The sequence below is a fragment of the Manis javanica genome, chromosome 4, assembly GCF_040802235.1.
Source record: "Manis javanica isolate MJ-LG chromosome 4, MJ_LKY, whole genome shotgun sequence".
Taxonomy (NCBI): Eukaryota; Metazoa; Chordata; class Mammalia; order Pholidota; family Manidae; genus Manis; species Manis javanica.
The window spans coordinates 125052792-125079189 of record NC_133159.1 but is presented as its reverse complement, the minus strand read 5'-3'; the positions used below and the strand labels follow the sequence as shown (position 1 = coordinate 125079189).

Below are 26398 nucleotides of genomic sequence, written 5' to 3'. Positions count from 1 at the left end.
TTTAGCTAATACATTGAGCAGTGACAGAGAAAATATGCCGTTATAAATGTATCCAACAAATAACCTCAAATTTCAGACTTTCAAAATTTTTTTATTCAATGAAATTTATTCTGCAATGGGTACCTATTACATAGGTAGATAGCAGTCACTATGCTAATAGCCAATACATTTGAATACAAATTTTAATACAAATAGCCAACATTACCAGCTATTACTATGTACCAGATACTATGCTATGTACTTTTCCTGGCTTATCTAATTAAAATAAAATGAAATAAAGCTTTATACATTGTCATTAACAAGTATTTATTGAGAATCTCCATCCAAACTAATGTACTAATGCTATTAAAACATAAAATAAGATATGGTCTTTGCCCTCCCAGAACGCAGTCTGGTTTGGAGATAAAAGTCACGTGAAAAAGTCACTATAATGCAGGATAACATAGAAACACAAATCTGATGATCCAGATAAAGTGAAATATATCATGGATGTTGTAGAGAAGATCAGAGAAGGGAGTGATCTTGTTGGATAGCGAGGTCAGGAAATATATTTCAAGGAGGTACAGAGGCAAAAGTTGAACTTAGCTTCGACAAAGCCAGATTCCCCTAGATGCACTCCATGTGGCCTCTGCCGGCTCGAAGGAGGCCCGGGGTACCTGCGATACCTTGCAGAAAAAAGCGGATGTGGTGTATGGGCTGTTTTCCTTCAGATCTGTATGGAGCACTCACTAGGTATGGAGGGCTCTTCTGGGAATGTGTGGGGTATGCCAATGGCTAAAGCAAACAAAAATGAAGAAAAACCCCCTGCCCTCATGGAGCTTACATTCTAGCAAGAGGGAAAAGACCGTAGAATAAACCAAATAAACAAGCAGTGCATAGTATTAAAGGGTGACAAGTACAGTGGAGACAAGTGGAGCAGGATGTAGGGAGACGGGAGGTCCAAGTTTGAAGTGGGGGACAGGGGACAGGCTGCAATTTTAAATTCAGAGCTCAGGATAAGCCTTACTGAGAATGTATTTGGACCAGTTTTGTGTTTGTATGAAGGGAATAGGAGAGAGAGGCAACTTAAGAACAATGTTAGGTAGTCTGTGAATAGGTGAGGTAAGTATAAAAAATTAACCACTACCCCCCAAAAATAAAAAAAATTAACCCCCTAATTTTTTAATTCCTTGTTTCTAATATACAAAAATTCCCACTGGAATGAAGATAATTAGATTCAAAGCAGTTATTACAAGATTTCTAATATATGTTCCAAACTAACCTTCTGTGACAGCATAGGCTCAAATTGGATGGAGAGATTTCTGCCTCTTTGGGTTTTAATAGACTGAGGATGCAGCTCACATGAGGTCATGGAAACGAGAAAGGGAAGTAGAAAGAGAAAACAGACCACCAGATCCCTGACTTTACCCCTAGAGTCCTGGGCTTTATCTTGTCTTCTAGAGAGGCCAGATGCCAATAGCCAGTATTTCCTGACAGCGCTCTATGGCCGCATGTACATTACCTCCATGATCTCCAGTCTTCACTACGACTCTGTAGAGGAGGAGTTATTCTGTAGTTGAATAAACTGAGGTCCAGAGATTTTTGGCAGCTTTTCTAGAGTCACAGAGCTCTAGTTAGTGAGGAAGCTGGGATATGACTTGGGGGTCCATCCTTTCTTCATTAACTGTTCTGTGTCCCACCAACAAATTAGTCTTTGTGAAATACTGCATTTCCCATGCTGGCTCCTTGAACTAGAATCCCCACTGAATTCTTATTGTCGAACTAACTTAGTTGCAGAGCAAGGATGGGTCTCTAGGGTCACATTCATTTATACATTCTTATTTTAAAAAGTTCATATTCATTAAACATTTGGTGAGCAGAGGGATCTGGAATCTGGAAGATAAAATAATGTTTATAAACTTCAATGAGTCTAGCCACTATTAGCACTTTGTTATTTCTTCTTAACTGTGTTATTCATATAAATGTTAAAATAATTGTACTTATTTTGCATATAAAACTTTATATTCTACCTTTTTTACTTGATGTAAACATCATAAACATTTTCTATATCACTACATAACCTTTTTTTGTTATTGTGGTAAAATATGCATGTACTCCATAATCACTTAATCATGGTTTTAAAGAACATTTAACTTTTTCATTACAATTGAATGTTTAGGTTGTTTCCAACTTTTTAGTCTTTTAATATACAATTATAATAACATCCTTTAACATAAAGGTTTTCCCCCCAAGTTTTGGATTATTTCCCAGAAATGGAATTAATCAAGTATTTAATTGCATGGTCATTTGTGTCCATGAATGTTTTTTCAGTGCAAATCCCACCTGTGCTGCATAACCTATTTCATACTATATCTCACAGATGAAGCAGTGTAAACTGCTGGCCTCTCCCTCTACTGACCATGTGTACCCCAAATTGTGTATAAACTGCTGCCTTTCCAATTGTGACACCTCCTTGAAGGATGTCCCAGGTCACACGCCTGATTTATGTCCTCCGTCATACTTTAGATGGCTAATAAATATTCATCGACTTAATGGGTCTACTTCACCTCTTTGCTTTTCTTCAAAGGAAAATCCAGTTACAAGGTGCCATCACTTCTATCACTCTTCGAGGGGAAGGACACCATCTTTTCATAGGAACAGAAGAATCACAGATTTATCGTGTCAACTTCACAGATTTCAGAGAGACTCTCATTGCAACTTGTCACTTTGAAGCTGTCCGGGACATTGTCTTTCCATTGTAAGTAGAAGAGGAAAATATTTTTGCCCCTAAAAACAATAAAAAATGAACATCTGATGCAGTGTGCAAGAAAACTTCATTTTATTAATGTATTTCAATATCTATTAGGATAATTATGGTTTTTCTCCTTAATTTTCTAGTAGGGTCAATTATTTTAATATTTGTTATTTAATATCATCATAATATATAACACATATTTGATTATCATTGTTGTTTAATTTTTATTAACAAAGATTATTTAGATTGCCTTCACCATGCAGATACATTAGTTTTCACAATTCAAATTTGGGCTTCTTTGGAATGTTGGGTTTTCTAACAAATCCATCATGGAAAATTTAAATAGATGGCAAAACATTTCTGTTGTCCCACTGCTGTCTGGAAAAAGCTTACTGGCACCTTTTTTCAAACTTATTTCAAACCCTTTATTTATGTCTCTTGGGTCTTTCAGGTATGGGATTCTTAATGGTAGTGGGTAAAAGAGGTCTTCTGGATCTAGTTGCTGTAATTTTTAGTCAGTCCCACAGCAAACAACTGAAACAAACAACCACCAGCAGTTTTGATATCAAAAAGAGCTTCAGTCATAGTTTGCCACTCTCTGATATTGAAACACATTATAAAACTCAAAATCATTTTTTTATAGGTAGAAAGACTCCTTTGAAAACTCCATCTTTAAGATCATGAAATGTATTTTCAGTTCCCTGAGTCATGATTAGATTCTTGTAAATATTTCTAATAGTGAAAATGGCTGGTGGTGAATCTTTTTTGAAAATTGATTGGTCATTTCCTTTCTGTCTTATTTTTTTCCTCTTTTTCTAAGGAGCTTGGTGGAATCAATCTGTAAAATTATTTGATCCTGGTGCCTGTTATGAGTAGACTTTTAACTATCTTTTCAATTCTTCAATAGTCATTGAGCTATTCAGGTTTTGTAACTCTTCTTTTTCTTTCCTTTTTTTTTTTGAAAACAGCTTTATTGTAATATAATCTAGATACCATAAAGTTCACCCATTTAGAGTATACAATCGACTGTTTCTTGGCATATTTACAGAGTTGTGTAATCTAATCAGCACAGTCTAATTTTAGGGCATCTTACTACCCTAAATGAAACCTACTAACAGTCACTACCCCTTCCCTGCTTGTATTCTCCTCCTTCTTTCTACACTACTGAGTTGTGGAGAACCCTGGGCTAAGAGGAAGAACATGGAGTAGATGAGTATCATGTACAAAACTGTATCCTTCCTTTACTTCTAATTTAGCGGTGTTAATGTACTTTGTTTTCAACTGCTATTACATTGTGTACCAAAGCATTCATATATTGGAAAAAATATGTATGAACAGATGCAACTTCTGCAATATTCTGCTATCATTTGCCTATTTACCAATTGCATATAAGCTAATGTTTATTACAGAACATCCATTGTAGCAAAAGAAACTGAACATCTTTTTCCATGCTATTTTCAACCTATTAGCATTGCTTAGTTTTAGATAAGTCTTGGTCTTTTAATAGAATCTAATCCATTCATACTTATTACTATCTAATAAGCTTATAGATGTTTCCTATTTAATATGTTTCTTTTTTTGATTTTTCCTTTTATCTTTCAATGCAGTGATCATCTTTTTTTTGATCCAGTCTTTCCTTTCTCTAATGCCCATGATTTGGAATCTCTTCACTTTATTTTTATTCATTTGGTGACTGCCCCTGAATTTTAATATCATACTTAAACATTTTTCTGGCAAAGACTATAGTTAACCAACATTTGTATCAGATTTTCCAAAGAAGCAAGAGTTTCAGTATATTTCACTTCCCTCTTTACTTTCTCTCATCATCTCCCATGCTAACATTACTTGGAATTATAGATTCAGATTATATTATTATTGTTTTTTTACAATTAATTACTATGACTTCTGTTTTTCGCTTTTATCACTGTTTTTTTTTTTTTCTCACACATCTCCCTCTTCTTTTTTTTTTTTTTCATTTGTTTGGTAATTCTTTCAGAATCTCTGTATAGGAAATGTAGTCCTTAACTTACTTGAATGTATCTTTGTTTTCCTCTCAGACTTGAGTGATAATTTGACTAAGTTAAAAAGAATTTTAATGAACTTTGTACTGAAATATAATGTACATGCCAAAAGTACATAAATCACAAGGAAACCACCTCAATGAACTATCACACTTATATGACTATCACCCTGGTCAAGCAATAGAATATTTCCATCACCCAAAAAGACCCCTCCCAATCACTACCCTCATCCTCTTTCCTAAAGATAATCATTATCCAGACTTCTAGCCCTATGGATTAATTTTACCTGCTTTAGAACTTTATGTAAATGGAATAATTCTAGTGTACTTTGGAGGTAATTTCTTTTTCTCTATGGAAGGTTTTAATGTTGCTAATGTCATACAGATCTTCCTATCCTTAGTGATTTTTTGTTTACTTGTTTTATTAGTTGCTGAGAGAAATGTCTTTAAGTCTCAAGTAATGAATGTAGATTTCTCCCTTTATTTCTGTCATTTTTTGCCACCTACATTCATAAAGCTCCGTTATTAGGTGTAGGTACATAGATATGTATACATATACGATGGTTTTTATATCTTCCAGATGGTATTGACATTTTTAAATCTCTGTTAAGTATTCCTCTTTGTCTCTAGTAATTCTCTCTGATTTGAAATTTCTCTTGTATGCTAGTAATATATTCATTCTAGCTTTCTTACTCTTTGAATTATATTACTTTTAAAATATCTTTTCATTTTCAGTATATATTTTTAATATTTGGATCTTTATATTTCAAGTACATCCCTTGAAATATCACATAATTAGTCTTACTTTTTCTATCCAGTCTAATAATCTCTACTTTTTATTTGAAATGTTTAGTCCATTTATATTTAATGTGATTTTTGATATGGTTGTATTAAATCTTCCATTTTGTTATTTGCCACCTTTTGTCTCATCTGTTCTTTGTTCTTTTATTACTTCTTTCCTGCCACTTTTGTTTTAATCAGAAAAATTATTTTAGCATTCCATTTAAAGTGTTCTACTGACTTAATTGCTATCTTGGCTTTCTAGCTATATATCTTTGCATTAATTTTTTTAGTGGTTGCTCTAAGGGTGACAACATATATCTTTAACCTATCACAGTCTGCTTAGAGTTAATGTTGGAACTACTTGAAGTAAGATACAATATAGGAACTTTGCAACAATATATTTCCCTTAATACCGCTGTGATCTTTAGTGCTACTGTTTCCATGTATACTGATTCATATTATAAATCTATCAATGCAATATTATAATTTTTGATTTAACAGTAATAAACTTCTCAAGAATTTAAGAGAAGAAAAGGAAATAAAAAGATATGCCTTTTGTGCTTACGCACATATTTGAGCATTTCTGATGCTCTTCATTCTTTCTTAAATATCTAAGTTGCCATCTGGTATCATTTTCCTTTCGGCCTAAAGAACTTTATTTAGCATTGTCTCTGATGAAAAATTCTCCCAGTTTTTGTCTATCTGTAAATACCTTTTGAAAGCTTTCACTTTTGAAGAATAATTGTTTTACTGGTTATGGAATTCTTCACTGATACCTTTTATTCATTAATTTGAATACATCATTACAATGCCTTTGGCTTCCATAGTTTCTAATAAGCACTCATGATGTATATTCTTATCATTCTCCTCTTTGTACCATGTGGTTTTTCTCATTACAACATCTATTTTCAAGATTTTTTCTTTCTTTTGTTTTGTTTTCATTGGGTTGACTATGATAAGTCTTGAGGTAGTTTTTTTTGTGTTTATTCTGCTTAGGGTTTGTTAGGAGCTTTTAATCTGTAAACTGATGTTTTCACCAAATTGGAAAGTTTTCAGGTATTATTTCTTCAAGATTTTTCACATTTTTTCTCTCCTGTCTTGAGATTCAAGTTGCACATGTTAGAAATTTGATATTGTCCGACAGATCTCTAGGCTGTTCATTTTTCTTCAGTGTTTTCTGTTTTTTTCATCATATAATTTCTATTAAATCTACCTTTAAGTTCACAGATTCTTTTGCTATCTCCAGTCTGTTAAGCCCATCTAGTAAATTTTTTATTTCAGTTACTGTCCTTTTCATCTATAGAACTTATATATATATATCACATATATATACATTTTTAGTTTCTAGTTCTTCCATTCATTAATATCAGTTTCCTTTAATACTATGAATATATTTTTGATAGTTGCTGTGAAGTCTTTGGCAATCCAATACCTCAGTCTACTTAGAGTTAGTTTCATTTGATTGCCTTTTTCCTGAACCATACTTTCCTATTTCTTTGCATGCTCAATTATTTTTTGTTGAAAACTCAGTATTATAAATACTATGTTATAGTAACTTTGAATTCCATAGTATTCTCTGAGGACCTTTGGCCTGAACACAAACTGCCAGCTTGTCTTCCTCATAGCATACAGAGGCCAATGTTTTCATGGCTTTCCATTGCTACTATTTTACACTGGTTTTGGGTTTTCCTGTGAGCTTGCATAATTAGTCACCCAAGGATTTATGTAGAGATGAAGCTCATCCTCTCCCTGGTTTCCTTGCTTCTAGGGATTTCTCCCTAATTCCAGGTGTTGTTAAAACCTTAGGCTCTGGCTTCTGACAGTTTAAGCCTATAAGCTTCAGCTTCCTGCCACTGTGCCAAGCTGAGCACAGTTGATGAATGTATTTAGTTAAAAAGGCAAGAAAGACTGAGATTGATCGCATGTGGGTCTATCTGCAAAAACAGTATCCTAAAAATAAGTAAATAAAATTAATGGAATAAAAGAAAATTAGAGTCATTTCTGGTCTCTGCCTGGTTTTTCTTCCTCCTGGAATAAACTCAGCAGACAGGAATCTGGGCAGTGTTTGGAATCTGAATTTAGGTTCTACTCCTGTTGTTGTCATGCTGCCAGGATTTGCCCTTAAAATTCCAGCTGATTTCCAGCCCTTAACTCTAATTTCTGGCCTGTTTAGCTGGTAAGGCTATGGGTTTCCTGCCACCTTTTTCTGCAGACACCATAGCTATGGGAGTTCTGGGCACCTTCAGGGTAGAAAGCACAGTAACAATTGTTAACCCTTTCCAGTTGCACTTTTACAAGAGCAAACTCTTCTTGATTTCTTCTTTTAAATGTTTTCAATGTCTTTAGGATTTTTGGTTCTGGCAATTTTACCCAGTTATTGTACTTGTCATCTGTGGAAAGGTAATATGACCACTTCACTGCTCCTACATTATAAGAAGTACCCTCTTCTTGTCCTTTTGAGCTGTTTTTCTCCAGTTCTGTTTCCCTATATATCTTAATCTGGCTGATTTCTGTTTATTCTCAATGTTTCTGGCCTATATGATGATAGTCTTTCTTGCTTTCCTGTATTATTAAGGGAAAAAATGTATATGTATGTATATATATATATGTATATATATATATATATATATATATATATATATATATATATATATATATATGCTACATCATTTATCTCTACCCTTACTTCTCAATCTTCATTTCATGGGATTTTAGGTGGGAGGGAGGAAACATGTGGGCCTAGGGTACCATCATGATCCAATCTATTTTTTTCTGGAACTTAGCCTTTCAGATTCTAAACTAAGGACAATGTTCTACTCAGATGGCTCATTTTTTGGACTAAATTCCTGAGGAATTGGACTAACCATTAGGTTAGGGAGAGTTTGAAAAGTTCATTAGGTACATTCATTCCATGACATTTGACATTTATGATGAGTCCATACATGGCTTTAAGAGCTTAATTTTCTCAAAGAAGGAGCTCATTCACTAAAGGCAATATCTGATATCAAACATCTCTCCTTTTAAATTACTATCTTCTATGGTTTGATTTGATCTCCGTTAATCAGGACTTTCTGGCAAAGAACCCCATCTCATCTGTTGTCTGTCCCAGCATTTACTCTTTCTAAGTAACCAGAATTATAATTTTTTTTTGAGAGGGCATCTCATATTTATTGATCAAATGGTTTTTAACAACAATAAAATTCTGTATAGGGGGGTCAATGCTCAATGCACAATCATTAATCCATCTCAAGCCTAATTCTCGTCAGTCTCCAATCTTCTGAAGCAAAACGAGCAAGTTCTTACATGGTGAATGAATTCTTACATAGTGAATAAGTTCTTACATGGTGAACAGTACAAGGGCATTCATCACAGAGACTTTTGGTTTTGATCACGCATTATAAACTATAAACAATCAGGTCAAATATGAATATTTGTTTGATTTTTATACTTGATTTATATGTGGATCCCACATTTCTCCCTTTGTTATTATTATTATATTTATTTTTAATAAAATGCTGAAGTGGTAGGTAGATGCAAGATAAGGTAGAAAACATAGTTTAGTGCTGTAAGAGGACAAATGTAGATGATCAGGTGTGTGCCTATGGACTAAGTATTAATCCAAGATAAACAAGGGCAGCAAAACATCCATGGATGCAGAACATTTCTCTCAAAATAGGGGGGGGGGTGACGTTCTGAGCCTCACCTCTGTTGATCCCCAATTTCTCACCTGATGGCCCCCCTGCGACTGCGCCTGTCTTAGGTTGTTCCTCCCTTGAGGAATCTTACCCGTCTCTGGCTAACCAGTCATCTTCCGGGGCCATACAGGGAAATGTAAAGTAGGTAAGTGAGAGAGAAGCCATATTGTTTGAAAAGGTTAGCTTTTTAAACTTCTTTGCAGATTTATGCCCTGTGGCTTCTATGCCCAGCACTTGTCTCGAGGTATCTTTACCACCTGGAGGAATTATGATACTCGGTAAATTCGATATGAGGCACGAATTCTATTTAAGGGTTGTAATTAGGAAGGAAGAAGAAAAGCTACAGAGGTAGCATATGGAAGAATACATGGGAGGATTGATTATTTCTTTGACATATCTTCTTGTAGAGTACCTTAAGCATGTATAGGTTTTAAACTACTAACTACCTTGCACTCACATATTAACATAATAGGAATACGGTGACATAAACAAAGCAAATCTATAATTACCATCCATCTCCAGTGAAGCCAAGAAAACCAGTTAGGCACCGTAGGCATTTGTGAAAATTTGTCTATGATATGATGGATATTGTCCAGCTATACTTGAACAGTCTGAGAGAAATCAGACAAATTAAAGCAACCCATTTCTGGGATCTGTTCACATCCCATATGTTCTTTTAACTGTAGATAGTCTATAGTCATAAGATTTTGGAGTGCTACAACTTGCACACCTCCCAACTCCTGGTTGAGTTCCAACAGTACAGATCTGGTCAAATTCGTTGTCTCACTGTATGCACATGCCAGCCTAGACATCTCCCTCCTCATTCCAATGGCCAGTCCAGGAAACAGTGGGGTGTATGCAGCCACAACCGCAGCATCGTCCGGATCCCTGTGGAGGCTTTTTGATGATCATCCCCCGGCACGAGTCCTCCAGAGAGTGCTGATGCCGGAAGCTCCTCCTCATATCGTATCTTAGTTCATTTTCTGGGTAGCCAAGCAAGGCCTTGATCTTCTGCATAGAAACAAACAGACCCTTTGCCCACACTTTGACATGCCCTCTATACGACTGTGTAGAACTCATTGGAGGTCAGCACACAGGAACTGCTTTTTTTTTTTTTATTAAGAGAAAGGAATATTATCAGAAAAGAGTACCTCCGTAGCTGATCATCTGACACCCTTTAAGTGATCAACATTAAGGATATTTAAAGCATGCGTTGATCTTTGATTTACCAATCGTTTTATCCTATCAAGGAGTAATCCCCCTTTTCTTTCTTTCTTTCTTTTTTTTTAATATTTAATCTACACTTACATGAAGAATACTATGTTTACTATGCTCTCCCCTATATCAGGTCCCCCCTAAAAACCACATTACAGTTACTGTCCATCAGCTTAGCAAAATGTTGTAGAATCACTACTTGTCCTCTCTGTGTTGTACAGCCCACCCTCCCCTTTCTCCCTCCCCACCCCATGCATGCTAATCTTAATACCCACCTTCTTCTTTCCCCCCCTTATCCCTCCCTGCCCACCCATCCTCCCCAGTTCCTTTCCCTTTAGGTACCTGTTAGTCCATTTTTGGGTTCTGTAATTCCGCTGCTGTTTTGTTCCTTCAGTTTTTCCTTTGTTCCTATACTCCTCAGATGAGTGAAATCATTTGGTATTTCTCTTTCTCCACTTGGCTTATTTCACTGAGCATAATACTCTCCAGGTCCATCCATGTTGCTGCAAATGGTTGGATTTTTCCACTTCTTATGGCTGAGTAGTATTCCATTGTGTATATGTACCACATCTTCTTTATCCATTCATCTACCAATGGACATTTAGGTTGCTTCCAATTCTTGGCTATTGTAAATAGTGCTGCGATAAACATAGGGGTGCATCTGTCTTTCTCAAACTTGATTGCTACATTCTTAGGGTAAATTCCTAGGAGTGGAATTCCTGGGTCAAATGGTAGGTCTGTTTTGAGCATTTTGATGAACCTCCATACTGCTTTCCACAATGGTTGAACTAATTTACATTCCCACCAGCAGTGTAGGAGGGTTCCCCTTTCTCCACAGCCTTGCCAACATTTGTTGTTGTTTGTCTTTTGGATGGCAGCTATCCTTACTGGTGTGAGGTGATACCTCATTGTAGTTTTAATTTGCATTTCTCTGAATAATTAGCAATGTGGAGCATCTTTTCATGTGTCTGTTGGCCATCTATATTTCTTTTTTAGAGAACTGTCTGTTCAGTTCCTCTGCCCATTTTTTAATTGGGTTATTTGTTTTTATTTGTTGAGGCGTGTGAGCTCTTTATATATTCTGGACGTCAAGCCTTTATCGGATCTGTCATTTTCAAATATATTCTCCCATACTGTAGGGTTCCTTTTTGTAGAACCCTTTCGCTGTGCAGAAGCTTTTCAGCTTAATGTAGTCCCACTTGCTCATTTTTGCTGTTGTTTTCCTTGCCCGGGGAGATATTTTCAAGAAGAGGTCACTCATGTTTATGTCTAAGAGGTTTTTGCCTATGTTTTTTTCCAAGAGTTTAATGGTTTCATGACTTACATTCAGGTCTTTGATCCATTTTGAGTTTACCTTTGTATATGGGGTTAGACAATGGTCCAGTTTCATTCTCCTACACGTAGCTGTCCAGTTTTGCCAGCACCATCTGTTGAAGAGACTGTCATTTTGCCATTGTATGTCCATGGCTCCTTTATCAAATATTAATTGACCATATATGTTTGGGTTAATGTCTGGAGTCTCTAATCTGTTCCACTGGTCTGTGGCTCTGTTCTTGTGCCAGTACCAAATTGTCTTGATTACTATGGCTTTGTAGTAGAGCTTGAAGTTGGGGAGTGAGATCCCCCCTACTTTATTATTCTTTTTCAGGATTGCTTTGGTTATTCGGGGTCTTTGGTGTTTCCATATGAATTTTTGAATTATTTGTTCCAATTCATTGAAGAATGTTGCTGGTAATTTGAGAGGGATTGCATCAAATCTGTATATTGCTTTGGGCAGGATGGCCACTTTGATGATTTTAATTCTTCCTAGCCATGAGCATGGGATGAGTTTCCATTTATTAATGTCCCCTTTAATTTCTCTTAAGAGTGACTTGTAGTTTTCAGAGTATAAGTCTTTCACTTCTTTGGTTAGGTTTATTCCTAGGTATTTTATTCTTTTTGATGCAATGGTGAATGAAATTGTTTTCCTGATTTCTCTTTCAGAATTATAATTTTATCCCTGAGCCGCAAAGATACATATATAGAAAAGATCCACTTATTTCCCTATTATCTACTTATTTTCCAATGTGAGTAGATTTTAAAATAAGAGATAGTGAATAAACATACACTCTTTTTTTTTTTTCTTGCAATGCAGTTCACTTTTTAGGCCCACAGAATTGAAATACAAGAAAAATAACAAATTTGTTATACACCAAAGTCAGGATATGATTACTGCCAGAGAACCAGGAAGATGAATGGAGTCTGGGAGAGGCTTATGAGGGCCTGTCGTTAGGGATTAAAACTGAACAAATGCGACAGAATGTTAAGATGACAAAAGCTGAGTTATATGATTGTTCATTATGTAGTACTCTATATGGGTTAAAAATTGAGATAAATTTAAAAACTTGTCCATTTTTTCTTTATGCTGGATCCCTTAACTATTAGATTAATTATGACTCCTTAACATTTAAAAAAATTGAAGTATAAGTAACATACAATAATATATTCTTAGGTGTTCAGTTCAATGCTTCTGACAATTTTATATACCTGTGTAACCACTACATAAGGGGTAGAACATTAGTTAATTCTGTCTTCACATAAACTATAACTGGAAGTGCATACTTACAAAGGAGATAGTATTTCTTGTATTCCAGTATTAACCCTTTTTCCCTCAAAGGGAAGTGCAAATTGGAATAATCTGTAATTTTTTTACATATTGGGATTTTTCATTCTATTCGCAAGTTGTCCTTTAAAAAAAAAACCTGACAGACCAATTATTCTGGGATTCTCTTTTTTTTGTCCACAATCTCATATTTTCTCATAACTAAGCAAAGTCATATTTTGGATTATCTGCAAACATGAATTCATTTTCGACTTCGAAATTTTAAGTTATCTACTCTAGGAAAAGTTTTGTTTAGGCTCTTTTAACGTAAATATTCCACGAAGTGTATTTTACCTCAAAAATGTTACTATCCTCCAGTCCACCAAGGCATTAAAAGACTTTCAAACTGACATTTCCTTTTTGAGTAACTTTGTTCCAACTGTTCCCAAAGGGAAGGGACTACAAAAGATGGTCCACATGTGATTCATGGGCATCAAATGCCATTTTATACAAGAAATCTATAAGGCCATTATATAAGGCCATTAAGCCTCAAGATAATTTATGTCTAAAAGGCTTCCTTCCCTATATCCTTATGGAACTCAAATGTGTCAAATACGCATCTAAGAAACACTGTATTTTATGGCTGCATCTCTTATTCTCCCGGGGGCTTGCTTCTTCACAGTGGCACTGCTGAGCTGTTTGCCACCTGTGCCAAGAAAGACATCAGGGTGTGGCACACGCTGTCCAACAGGGAGCTGCTGCGGATCACTGTACCCAACATGACCTGCCACGGCATTGATTTCATGAGAGACGGCAAGAGCATCATTTCGGGTAACGTTGACATACCAAAGTTTGGCTTTGGGCTCTGGCTTGTGGCTTTGGATCTTGTCATTCTCCCCGTATGCTAGTCTCTACACGTGGATAACCTGGAACGGCCTTCTACTGTCCACCTCCTCCTTACTTCCCATCTAGCCTCGCTTTGGAGTTCCCTTCCAGCTGGGAGACTTTCTGAGCTAGGAATTACCAAGTCACAATTTCCCTTCTCCCACATTTTTGCATATAACATGTAGCTTCCACTCTAGTAGGGAAATTTATTAATTCAATTACAAAATGGACTGGAGGCCTTAGTACAGGGCACCTGTGTTAGAACCCCTTTTGTTGTTCAAGAGATTAAAAAACCTGACTTACTCTATGTTATGCCTCAAAGGGAATTTATTTTATGCCAAAATATTTTAACTTTAAACATCATTATGTTCAATCCACATGCAGATTTCCTCAGGGCTCAGAAATTAAACTCACTTGTTCACATCTATGCAAAGTCAAGTGGATCTTTCAGTACAGCTATTAAATGGTGATACCAGGAACCCATTTCATCCCCATTTTTATTGGCTTTGTTTCCTCTGTGTTGGCTTCGCCCTCCACGTAGTGGCCCCAGGAGCTCTTGGCTTATATTATACTTAGAGCTAACAAACCTGCAGTTCAGAATCTTGGAGTCTTCACCTCCCCCTTTTCTTTTACACCCCATATCCATTTGCCCCAGTGGCTCTCCCCTCAGAGCATACCCAAGATTCTGTCGCTTCTCATCATCTCCAACCTGTGTCAGCCATGACCATCTCTCTCCTAGACTATTCTTGTAGCTTTGCACCAGGTCTCCCTGCTTCTACCCTTGTCTACCACCCTTCTCTCCAGTGTATTATCAACACAGAAGCCAGGGATCTCTTTTAAAAACATAAGTCAGATCAAACCATTTTGGGGACTCATTTCTAAGTTTCCACAGTTGCCTACATGACCTTCTCTCTTTCCCACCTTCACCTTCTCACCTCAGACTTTGCCTCCTACCACTCACCCCTCTCTAGTCATATTTCCTTTTCTTTTGCTGTTCCTCAAACACATTGTGCATAGGGCCTTTGCTCTAGCTATTTTGTCTGCTTGGAATGTTCTTTCCCCAGTTAGCCTCATAACTCCCTCCCTCACCCCCTCACTTCCTCAAGTCTTTGCTGGAATAGGATCTATCTTGAGCGTCTTATTTAAAAATGCTAAGGTCAAGAGGTGACACTAAAGCCCAGAGAAGGAGCGAGTCACCTAAGGCATAGGGAATGGGCATTCCAGGCAGAGGGAACAGTAACTACAAAGGCCCTGAGGTAGGAAAACTGATTAGCATATTTGAAGAAAATAAAGAAGACCAGTAGTGTATCTGCAGCTTAGTGGTAAAGCTTGGGTCAGAACTGGAGGAGAGTGGTACAGAGGAAGTTGAGGTGGGTAGAGAGAGACTAATATCTGTGGAGGATAAGGTGTTGGGTTTTCACTGTAGATGGGAAAGGCTTCTGAAAGTTTGATCAAGGAGGTAGCATGATTTTAAGAAGTTCACCCTGGTCCCTGCATAGATATTTGGTTGAGGGAGCAAGAGTCTAAGGCCAGGGAAGAAGCTGTTATAATAATCCAGGAGAGAGATGCTGGTGGTATGGACAAGGGTGGTCCCAGGGGAAGGGTTGAGAAGTGGTCAGATTCAGGATGTCTTTCAACTGTAGAGTTGATGGGACTTGCTGATGCATGGGGTATTGGCTTGGGTTGGACAATGGAATAGAGAAGATTCAAGGATGACTCTGAAGTTCTTGGGTTGAACAACTGGATGGATGCCACCATCATTTCATTGAGATGGGGAAGATGGTGGGAGTGGGGGAAGGAGCATCAGGATCAAGGGGAGGGGGAGGGATGGGAAGCCACCATTGGGGAGGGATGGGAAGCCACCATTTATTTGAAGGTGTTAAATTCTATGTCCCAGGTGCAATATCAACTAGCTAGTTGAATTCACAAGTTTTGCAGCCTGTGAGAAATGTGAGCTGGCCTCACTCCTTCCTCCCCACTTCAACTTCTCTCTCCTGGACTGCGGTGCACCTAGAGGCAGGTTCAACTAAGGCAACTCATTTCCCTCAGTTAGGTGTGACCAGTTCGAGGAGTCAGAGAAAAGGGGGTGTGATTTCCTGGCAATTGGGGGATGACCAGCCTCTTTCCTCCATCAGCATGACTGCCTCCCAATCCTGAATCTCATTTATGATGTAACAGCCTACGGAAAGAGCATGAATACACTGATCTTCGCCTTTTGTTTCTCCTTCATGCCAGGATGGGACGACGGGAAAATCCGAGCTTTCGCCCCAGAGACAGGCCGGTTGATATATGTCATTAACAATGCACACAGGATTGGAGTGACGGCCATCGCCACCACCAGCGACTGTAAAAGGGTCATCAGTGGCGGTGGGGAAGGGGAGGTACTGTTCTTAAAGGTAGAATGTTTTTCAAATAGCCCTTGACTTAGAGTAACGGCCTTATAGGAGGCCACTTACTTGATTTTTTAAAACTGTACTAGGAGTGAAGCAGGACCAAATTCAGATTTGGATGAAACCCTAAAATATATGATAAACTGAAGTTCTGATAATGTAAATATGCATATAAATGTATCTGTTCATAGAAAGTACATTTCAGATACAAACATAAAAGCGTTCTCCATGGAATCAAGGTTGGCATTTTGCCAGTTTTAGACTGTTTGCTCTTTTCCTTCAAAGACCACAGTTACATAAATTGTCTTTATCTTATCTTTTAAAGAAGATGCTATTTTTAGAATAAATTCTTCAATCTACCCAGACATTTTGACCATTCATTTAAAATTATTACACTTGACCTTTTCCTTAATCATCTCAAGGCTTCTAAAACATCTTTCACTCACACAGTCATCTCAGGGTTTCTCCTGCCCTCCTCCCCAGCTTTTTTGCTATTTAAAAGCCTTCCCTTTCTCAACATAGGGTATTTTCTTTTCTGTATGCTATCACGGGAATAACTTACCAGGGAAAGAAAGATACAGCATCTTAATGTAGCCTTCAGAAGACTTTGGGCCAATCTGATGCATGGCTGAGTGTTTGGGATCCAGAGTCATGCTGCCTGGGCCCAAATTTCACTTCTGCCGTTAACCTTCTGTGTGGTCTTTCTCTGCTCCATTTCCTGCGTGTAAAGTGAAGATAACAACACTCTTATTAATGAGATATTTTACACTCTTTATCTTGTATTAATTCTTCAAAATCTGATGCCCATTTTACCTTCAGAGCCCGTGGTCATCGGGACTAGGCACATTCCAGGTGCTCTATAGACATACTCAGCCTCAGACCATCTGCCTGCTCTCCGCCTACCACCACCGTCACTGCTTTACTCCCTTCCCTTATCCCTTCGGCCGCGCTGCTGCTGACACCCTCAGCGCCCTTGCTTGCTCTTCCAGTCTTCTGGGACATCTGCCTTGCTGATGCCTCAACTGGGTTTGAGCCAGACCACTGGCGTTCTAGGTGCCTGAACCCAGGCTGATGAGAGCTGCTGAGGAAATCACACATTACCAATTCACTGCCCTTGGCCCCGCACAGCTATCTTTTCACAGAACAATGTCAGCTCCTCTTCCCATTCTCCATGCAGCCATTGCAGACTTTTTCTTCCAAAAGACATAGTCTGGAAGGTCTTTGTAATTGCTAGAGACTAGATTTGTAGCAGGTGTGCACTGGTATGAATGCAGTAGTTGCTGAAATAATCAACTACCTTCATTTTCACTAGCACATGGCCATTGCCAGAATTTGAAGACCCCGGTCCCAACACCTTGTCCTCTTCCCTCCATGCATGCCCACACCTCCCTGCAATCCCGCTTCTAAAGGGCTAATGCCCAGCACATCTAAAGTTCCAGTCACGGGCTGTTTGGCTGGTGCCCACACCATAGCAGTAAGAAAATTAGAATATCACTCTTGCTAAAGAGTGAATGTATGCTTCCAAATGCAGTGGGCATTTAAGATGGGAGATTTGTTTTCTTTGGCAATAGTCGTTGTCCCATCCCAGGTCAGAAACAGGGAATCATTTGGACACTATAGAAATGAATCTGGCCCAGCTCATTTGAGATAACCTCATGTTTCCTCATCTTCTTTACTAAGAAAGTATCTTAGAATGTTTTCCTTCCTTCATTGAAGCTTATTTTTCTCTTACCAGGTATAAATACGTTAGTCTGTTATTACTTTATCCTAACACTAGTTTTTACTCTAGTGTTCACCTCGACTACGGTTCTTTCACACAAAGTAATTTTATTTCTCAAAAAGCCATTCCTCCTCTTATTTTTCATAAGTCCAACATATTCGCTATAAGATGGTATATGCATCTGACTAAATTATTATGTTTTCTGGTATAATTGTGACAGTGATTATTATAAGACATAGATAAATAACTTCCCTTTTATGTATCCTTTTTATTGCCAACTAGGGCTTCGTATGGGTTGTTGTGGAATTTTTTTGTGAGTAGTTGTATTACCTATGGGTTTCATTTCAGAATAGTAAAGGGGTGTTGGAAAATACTCATTATAGAAAGTGGGTATTGACTGTGACAAGGTTGAGAACTGATGATTCTAAATGATTAAAACTAAGCAGCTGATGTGCAAGTTAAATATGGCTATGGGTACCCAAGAGATTTCCTGATGGCACCAGAAATTTGAGAGCAACGTTTAGCAGAAATGAGTAGACACATTACTTCCCTTGGTTTAGCAGCAGCCCTGGCAGTGTGGGTTTTAGTAGCGGGTATCTGATAGATTTCTCAGCCCTCAAAGTAGAAGCAGGGGCAGGACCAGTGGTAGCATTTTCCTGGCTCCACGGATGAATGCTCCTGCCCCACAACTTAGCATTCCTACCCCGCTCAACTGTGATGAGAACAGGGAGCTAAAGAAAACAAGTCCAGCACAGCAGAGGTGAAAAAGCTCTTGGAATCTTTTTATCCCTTCAAAAGTGCCCATCTGTACTGAGCCTGGGTGTGTGGCTCTCAGGTGAGGGTGTGGCAGATAGGCTGCCAGACCCAGAAGCTGGAGGAGGCTCTGAAGGAGCACAAGTCATCTGTGTCCTGCATTCGGGTGAAGAAGGACAACGAGCAGTGTGTCACCGCCAGCATGGATGGGACCTGCATCATTTGGGACCTTGTGTAGGTTATCTATGATCGGGAGGGCAAAGTGACACAAAATGCATTATTGAACTTGACAGAAGGTTCACACACAAGGTGGGAATCTTATTTAAGGCGACAGTAAAGGGGTGCTCACTGGAAGCTATTCATCTGCATGCCTGCGCAGGGTTCACAGATGCTGGCAGAAAGGGTGTCGTTTCCAGGAAGAACAGGACATTAGATATTTCTGGATGGATGGAAAGTAGCTTTATGGATACACACAGTGATGCATGATTGAACTTATACTAATGCAACTCTGAGAATCCCCCAAAAAGGGAGAAGGGAAATAACTTAAATAATGTAGGCAGTTCCTCTTGGCACTCTGCCCAGTCCAGTCAAGCCCAGAATGAGCTTGCCATGGGGGACAGGGTAGGAGTGGGGGTGAGGGGTGTGAACTTGCCCTTCCTTCATTCTTGGGGACCTCTCATGCTGTACGCGCACTGCTATCCCTATAGAGGGGCTGACCCCAAGGTCACTGGACCAAAATGTGAACTTTAGTTTTGGAGTAACTCAAAGGATTTTCAATGACAGTGTTTTATTTTATTTTATTTTATTTTATTTTCTATAAGCATGTTTGTTGCTTGTTTTTACTTAGAATTAGACCCTATTCTTCTAACCCCTCTCCCTGCCTAGCACCCCTCTACCATTCCTAAGATGCCTCCCCCCCATGATAACTGTATTAGAGACTTGGATAAGCATGGAGCTGGGAGAAAAGAGATAGGGATATATAGTTATAGATACAGATATTGTATTAAAATATGAGATGGTCTTGATTGAAGAGAGGAGAATGGAACTAAAGGCAAAGACAGAATACTTTTTATTTAATGCATTAAAAAAATCCCAAACTAAGCAAACCTCTGTCTTCTACTTCCCTGTGTCTCTAACCTTGATGTGCACAGTAATCACCTGGGGAGCTTGTTAAAATGTAGATTTTGATTCAGTAGGTCTAGAGTGGTGCCTGAGATTCTGCATTTCTAACAAGCTCCCAAGTGATGTTCCTGGTGCTGGTCCAAGGGCTGCATTTACAGGTCATGTTCACATTACTCCTGAACTTCCCATTGGGAAAATACATAATGAGAAGGGCATGTCTGAACTTACTTCTGTGGATGCTTGTGACCACCTCAAATCTTTAAAGCCTCCCTTTTATGTAGCAGATATATTTGGTTAATTTGTACCAAAATCTTCTAAAAATGCTCAGCTCAGATACCCTACGTGAAAACTTCCCTAATGAGAAGGAACTGCAGAAGGTGGCTTTTTGCAGCCAGCAGAGCCTGGTCTGTGAGATGGTCACCTATCTCTTATGGAAGGAGAAGCTTGATTTACATATTTCTCAGTACAATAGCTAAAGCAATGTTTCTCAAACTATTGTGCACGTGGAATCACGTGGTACTGATTACCATGTAAATGTATGGGCCTCTCCCAGCCTCCTAAACCAAATCCCTAGAGGTAAAGCCCAATAATATCCACCTTTAAAAAGCCCTTCTCCACCCTTTGATGCCCAGCTTGTAAAGGCATTCAGTTCAAAATGGTGGCCTCCGGAATAAAGTACCTGGTATGGAGACAGCAGATTGACCCGAGGTCAGCCTCTGCTGCTTCCTTCTCACAGGAACTTGAGGCTTCCCATGGAGTTCTGTGCTTTATCTTTAAAAACGGACCCCACCCAGCATGCTCTGACTGGCCCTGGTAAGGTGCATTGCGAGGACACAGAAGTGGAGTGGACAGTTAACAGGAAATCTGTTTGGGATAGACAAATCAACCCAAATCCAAGCTTGTACCAAATCTAGTTTGAATAGTAAATGTCTTCTAGGAAAAAGAAAGCTGAGTTTCACAGCTCTTGAGTTTATTTTTCAGGCGTTTTAGGAGGAATCAGATGATCCTGGCCAACACCTTATTCCAATGTGTTTGTTACCACCCTGAAGAGTTTCAGATCATCACCAGTGGGACAGATAGAAAGGTAAGTACTGTCAGCAAGAGTCAAGATATTTCTGGTACAACAGAAAAGCGAAGTACGGTGGCTGAGAGTGCAGGCTCCAGAAACAAGCCATACCAGTACAAAGAGGGAGGCTTTGCCGTTGATCCACCATGTGGCTTTGGAAATGCTACCTAACCTTTCAGTGCCTTTGCTTCCTCATCTGTAAAATGGAAATGATGATGCTGTCAACCTCATAGAATTGCCATGATAATTACAGCCATGCTCACGTACTGCTAATAGCAGGGAGCCTGGAACAGAGGAGGTGCTCAATAAATATCAGTTTTTATTATTAAGAAATTTCTGAGGCTGGAACAGAATTGCTGTGCCCAAGCCAGCTGTCACTTTTACTAAATTCAAATCGAATGACAGTAGAGCTCCTCATTTCTCATTGCTCTACTTCATCAGTATATCAACAGTTTCTTTAGCTGGGGAGTCCATGTCTTTGGGTAAAGATCAGTCCCTCTATTGGGGGGAATATTTCCTCTTGGGACAAAAAAAAGGCTTCAGGAGAGAGTCACATGGAGGGGCACAAGGATGCCAGGGTGTCATCCAGCTGTACAGATGAGCCAGATCTTGGTCTAATTGATGGATTTGGACTCCCCTGATTCGGATTTGAGATGACTTTGAGATCATTGAAGAAGGTGCATATTTATCTTTTCACTAGTTACAGAAAAGGCTGATAAGTGAAAAGTATAAAAATATAGTAGGAAAAACACTAAACGTGCCTCTCCACCTGCTGCCCCCTACAGAATTAGAATTTAGGAGTGGGGCTTTTTTCTGCCTGAGCTTTCCATGTGATTGAGAACTACTGCTCAAAAAACAAACCCAGATGGAATGTTGTGGGAGGGCACGGAGATTGGCTTCCCTTCTAGTCTCTGCAGGTTGGCCTTCTCAGTTTGTGTCTCATTGGCCCAAACGGGATTAAAAGCCTGCCCACCCGCCAACCCCATGGCGCCCCTGTGGTCTAAATAGGCTTCCTCTTCCAACTGGCGTGGAATGGATATTAGGGAGTTCATCACAGCACCTCTATAAATGTTTTGCTCTATGGTTCAAAATCTTCTGCCATATTCTAGGTTTCAGTTCATGAGACTTGAAGCAGCCTGCTTCCTTCTTATTGGCATTTTCACCAGAGTACTCAAACCATACATCATAAATCTGTCAACCTATTCTGAGGGTTGGGGACAGGACACTGTCCCTGCTGTCACAGAGCTTACATCCTGTGGGGAGTTATTTTGGGTGGGAGGGAACGGGTTGTTCAGTACACATGTAAATGAATACATAAATGGATTATGAGTAAGAAATGAACAGAATGATAAAGTTGCTGAAAGGCCTAAAAAGAAAATAGACTCGGTTGTACTGTCTGGGTGGAAGGAAGTTGCTTTAGTGAGGATGGTCAGCGACGCCTCCCTAAGGAGGTCAACTTGAGCTGAGGCCTGAGTGACAAGGACCGAGCCACACTTAGACCTCAGGGAAGACCAGCCCAGGTGGAGGATACCTGGGAAAGCCTGAGGTGCCATAAGGCTGCCCAGAAGAGCGTCACTTTGATCTTTTTGCCAAGAAAGCAGGTGGTTAAGCACCAGATACTAACGTAGATATGGTTCCTGAGAAACAAGGATTTTGGCAAGCTTTTATACTCTTTTATGCTTTTACTATGAAAATAGAACATTTTCTTGAAGTATTTAAGTGCCAGTCAAAATTATAAAGCAAAAAAAAAAAATACACATTTTTAGCTAGATTCTGAATACCAATTCCTGACATAATTAGTGGCCCATAGAAAGTTTCCATTAGCATCAAACAAACATTGTATTTCACAAACAAGGGGGTGAGATGTGAGTTCACACTTACGATTCCTGCTCAAGAGCACTTTGTTTGGAAAGGAATTTTATTTTTGAATAGGTTGTACATGTACAAAGTTCAAAGTTCAGAAAGCATAAAAGCAGTATATTCAGAGCAAAATTTTCCTCCCTTGAGCCTGTCTCCCCCCCACCCCCACCCCTAACCTCCTTCCCTCCCCCAGGAGGGGACCTTACTATCAGTTTGCCTTTAAATCCACCCTGTGGAATATTTTATTGCTTTGAGTCTGAAGAGAAAGGTGGGAATAAGGGTGGGCTGAGGAAGAGGTGGGGGACCAGCTGCAGTGGGAAGGGGACTTTGGAAGGCTTGGTCTCCAGAACTCTCTGCAGGCTCGTTCCCCAAGCTGAAGGAAGGAACCGCTTCCCCTTCCTGCAGGCCTGAAGCCTCCAGCTCCTAGGAACACACACAGGAAACTGGATTCTGTGGTGGTTTCCTTCCTCCTTTTACCGCCTGCCTCAGATTCAATCTGCTTAGTCTAAGCAAAGGCACTTTCTGTCACAATCTGGTTTTAGCAGCCCATCAGCATCTCTGTAAATAGATGCGAATTAAAAACCCAATACTAAAAATATTAAAATGGTTTCTCCACCCCCTCCTTTAACCTGTTGATAATTTCAGCAGATATATCACCCAGAGTATATTTTTGCTACCTTCTATTTAAAGTAGAACCATCTTTTGTTAGCCTGGGTGTGGATGATTCCACTGAGCTGATGCCTGCCGATTGCTTCTTTCCTGAATTCCAGGTTGCCTACTGGGAAGTATTTGATGGGTCAGTGATCAGAGAGCTGGAAGGTTCCTTGTCTGGGTCAATCAATGGCATGGATATCACACTGGAAGGAGTGCACTTTGTCACAGGTTAGTCCCTGGCATAAGGACAGAGTCAAACCCAGCTGAATTAAACGGGAACTAGGAACCTGCCAGGCAGGAGGCAGCTGGAAGGGACCAGACCACAAAGGGATCCAAAGGGCAACGTGGTCAGATTCAGACCTGAAACGCTGCCCTAGGTGTGGCCGCCAAAGCAGAATGCAGAAATCCCATTTCAGTGAGAGGGAATGTTTTCCCATGAGCCTCAGGAGGACAAATAAAAGCCAAGCCTTACATTGCTTGTTTTTTTGTTGTGGGTGTTAATGACCGAAGTGGGACTTTAAACGGTTTGGGCTGTCCAGCGTGCCTTGCTTTGTTATTTCCTACTGAAGCATTAAACGCTAGGCCTGTAAGTCATTTCCAGGGGGCACTTTCCACACAACATGCCTGTAGGAAGGAATACCACCAATATTATTTCCTGCTGGCCTCTTTGAGTCTTCAGGCCGTTAACAAATAAATGCTCCAAATGAATTCAAGGCTCACAGTCACATTTACCTAAAGTACGATACAAAACCGGACATGATGTGATCCCAATCACATATACAGATGTATACCTGTACACTTAGACTGGAAGGAACTAAACCGAGATGTTACTGGTGGTTACTTCTGTGTGGTGGGATCAAGGGTGATGTCACCTCTCTGTATTTTTTCCCCCCAATTTTGACTACAATACACCTAGAATTTTATAATCGAAGAAAAGAGTTATTATAAAGACAGGTTTTTCTTCCTTTAAGCAGGCACACAGGGAATGTACTGAAAATAATCCAGTGATTTGAGGTCAGGGCTATTTATTCTATTGCTGCAGTGCCACAGAACTGTTTGACTTTTTCAGGTGGAAATGACCATCTGGTCAAAGTTTGGGATTATAATGAAGCTGAAGTGACTCACGTCGGGGTGGGACACAGCGGTAACATTACCCGCATCCGGATAAGTCCAGGAAACCAGTACATTGTTAGTGTAAGTGCTGACGGAGCCATTCTGAGATGGAAGTACCCCTTTGCCTCATAAGCTGCAGGCACATCCCGGGTGCCAGGCACTGCCCACAGTTCTGTTGAAGGCTGAATTTCGATAACCAAGAATGCTCTTTGATTTCTTACCTCTGTTTTTGTTCTTTAGTGAAAATATTTTATCTGAGTTTCTCCTTTATGGAATGCATTGCACTCTTGAATTGTATATTAAAATTCAGATGTGTTCAAGGATAATTGTCCAGACTGTAATTAAAAGTTTATTATGAATAAATCCCCAGTTGTTGGTTTCCTGTTACATCTCTCTTCTATGACTGCAAATCCCACAGCCCTTTCTCAGTATTTGTCCACAGATATCATTGCTGTCACTCTCTTAAAATAAGAATGGTGAGCTTACCTTCTTTCCAGCATTTCACTGATCAAGCTGCATGGGGCAAGACTTGGGTTTGAATAATGTATTAAAGCATCAGCAGAATTCCTGACACATCATAGTTAAACATGAATTAGTGTTTTCTCAAAGAAAAGGTGTGCTGTTGGGGAGCTTGGCATGATTATCAAAGATGAAATTTAAGAGATGCTTTTCTGAAGTCCGCCATAAAATTTCCAGTGCTTACCATCAGAAGGTCATGAAAGGACCTTGTGCATTCAACCAGGTATCCTTTTCCAGAGAGGGAAAATTTTGGCTTTTTCTGGAAACACTTAAAGTATCCAATTCACAGGGCAATCTTTCGTTCTAAGCATCTGTAGCCTTTAACTCATGCTTCTTGTTTGCATTAGGTAACCTGCTGCTGCCCTATTTGACATATCAAGGCAGGTATTCAAAATGATCACTTATTTATCAAGTAATAAGTAACATTTCAGAGCATTGATGTAATAATGCAGCCGGCTGATATCCTTTTTTAGCTAGAAATTTGATGATTAGTTCGTTTTGCAAGGCTTTACCGGATTCACCATAGACCTGACAGTTTATAAAGGATAGCGAGTGGAGGCCCCCAGTCAACCCAGGGAATCACGGGCGGGGCCGGGCCAAGCCAATTCTGATTGGGCAGCAGTTCCGCAAAGATTGTGCTGTACGTAGTGAACGAGAGACCTGAGAGACCTCGCAGAGGGCACGCCTGAGAGCCGGGAAACTTCCTGGTAAGCAAGTACTGAGGTTGGAAAGTGCCAACCTCTAAGGCTGATAGTCCACTGACCTGGGTCGAGTTCCGGTTTCTCTGCTGTCGGGACTGTGGCCTCGGATACAGTGCGTTTACCTCTCTGAGCCCGCCTTCCCGCCAGTGAAAGCGACGATGACCGGTCTCACTTGCAAGTTTTGGGAAAACGACTTTAACCTCGCCTGTAGGTTAACCAAGCCAACCGCAGCCATCCCGGGTGTTTCATCACAGGGCGACACACGGCTCCGAGGTCTACACTCAGGATGCTGGGTCCGGGCACAGGCTGCCTCCCCTATTCGGCAAGAAGGGCTTGGAAGGAGGTGGCGTCACCTGTCCGCCCACACCTGAGCCAGCGGAGGACCCAACGCGGCGCAAAATCGCTCCCCACCCCTCCCCTGCTCCCAGCGCGCGCCTCTCACCACGTCGGAGGCTGCCCTTTGGAGAGTCTTCCTGTCCTTTGTCTTCACAGTCACCTCGAACTCGGTAATTACAAGAAACTTAGAAATAGCCAGGGCTTTGCCATTTACTAGGCGCTTTCAAATTTATCATCTATTGTTTCCACAG

General features: G+C 39.7%; 2 protein-coding genes and 1 long non-coding RNA gene across 4 annotated transcripts in view; 2 read left to right on the top strand and 1 right to left on the bottom strand.

Moving 5' to 3' along the window:
• LOC140849022 (cilia- and flagella-associated protein 52) overlaps nucleotides 1-24786 on the top strand; it is a 51238-nt gene extending 26452 nt beyond the window's left edge. The window contains exons 8-14 of one of the 2 annotated variants that reach the window (XM_073234802.1): nucleotides 2567-2737; nucleotides 13711-13859; nucleotides 16149-16294; nucleotides 18859-19010; nucleotides 20880-20982; nucleotides 23595-23706; nucleotides 24548-24786. In XM_073234802.1, the coding sequence (XP_073090903.1) occupies nucleotides 2567-2737; nucleotides 13711-13859; nucleotides 16149-16294; nucleotides 18859-19010; nucleotides 20880-20982; nucleotides 23595-23706; nucleotides 24548-24723 (1009 nt within the window). In that variant the 3' untranslated portion in view covers nucleotides 24724-24786. Of the gene's footprint in view, nucleotides 1-2566; nucleotides 2738-13710; nucleotides 13860-16148; nucleotides 16310-18858; nucleotides 19011-20879; nucleotides 20983-23594; nucleotides 23707-24547 lie in introns of both variants that reach the window. The other variant, XM_073234801.1, reaches the window with a different exon arrangement.
• On the bottom strand, nucleotides 82-26398 carry LOC118969713 (uncharacterized). The gene is made up of 4 exons (XR_012130477.1): nucleotides 25874-26398; nucleotides 16866-17021; nucleotides 2547-2766; nucleotides 82-1872 (listed from the first exon to the last, which is right to left on the bottom strand). It is a non-coding gene; the product is annotated as an uncharacterized lncRNA (long non-coding RNA).
• Nucleotides 26185-26398, top strand: part of LOC108410060 (ubiquitin carboxyl-terminal hydrolase 43) — a 59965-nt gene continuing 59751 nt past the window's right edge. Inside the window, exon 1 of the mRNA XM_073234800.1 lies at nucleotides 26185-26317. The gene's annotated coding sequence lies outside the window, so the exon portion shown is untranslated. The remainder of the gene's footprint in view (nucleotides 26318-26398) is intronic.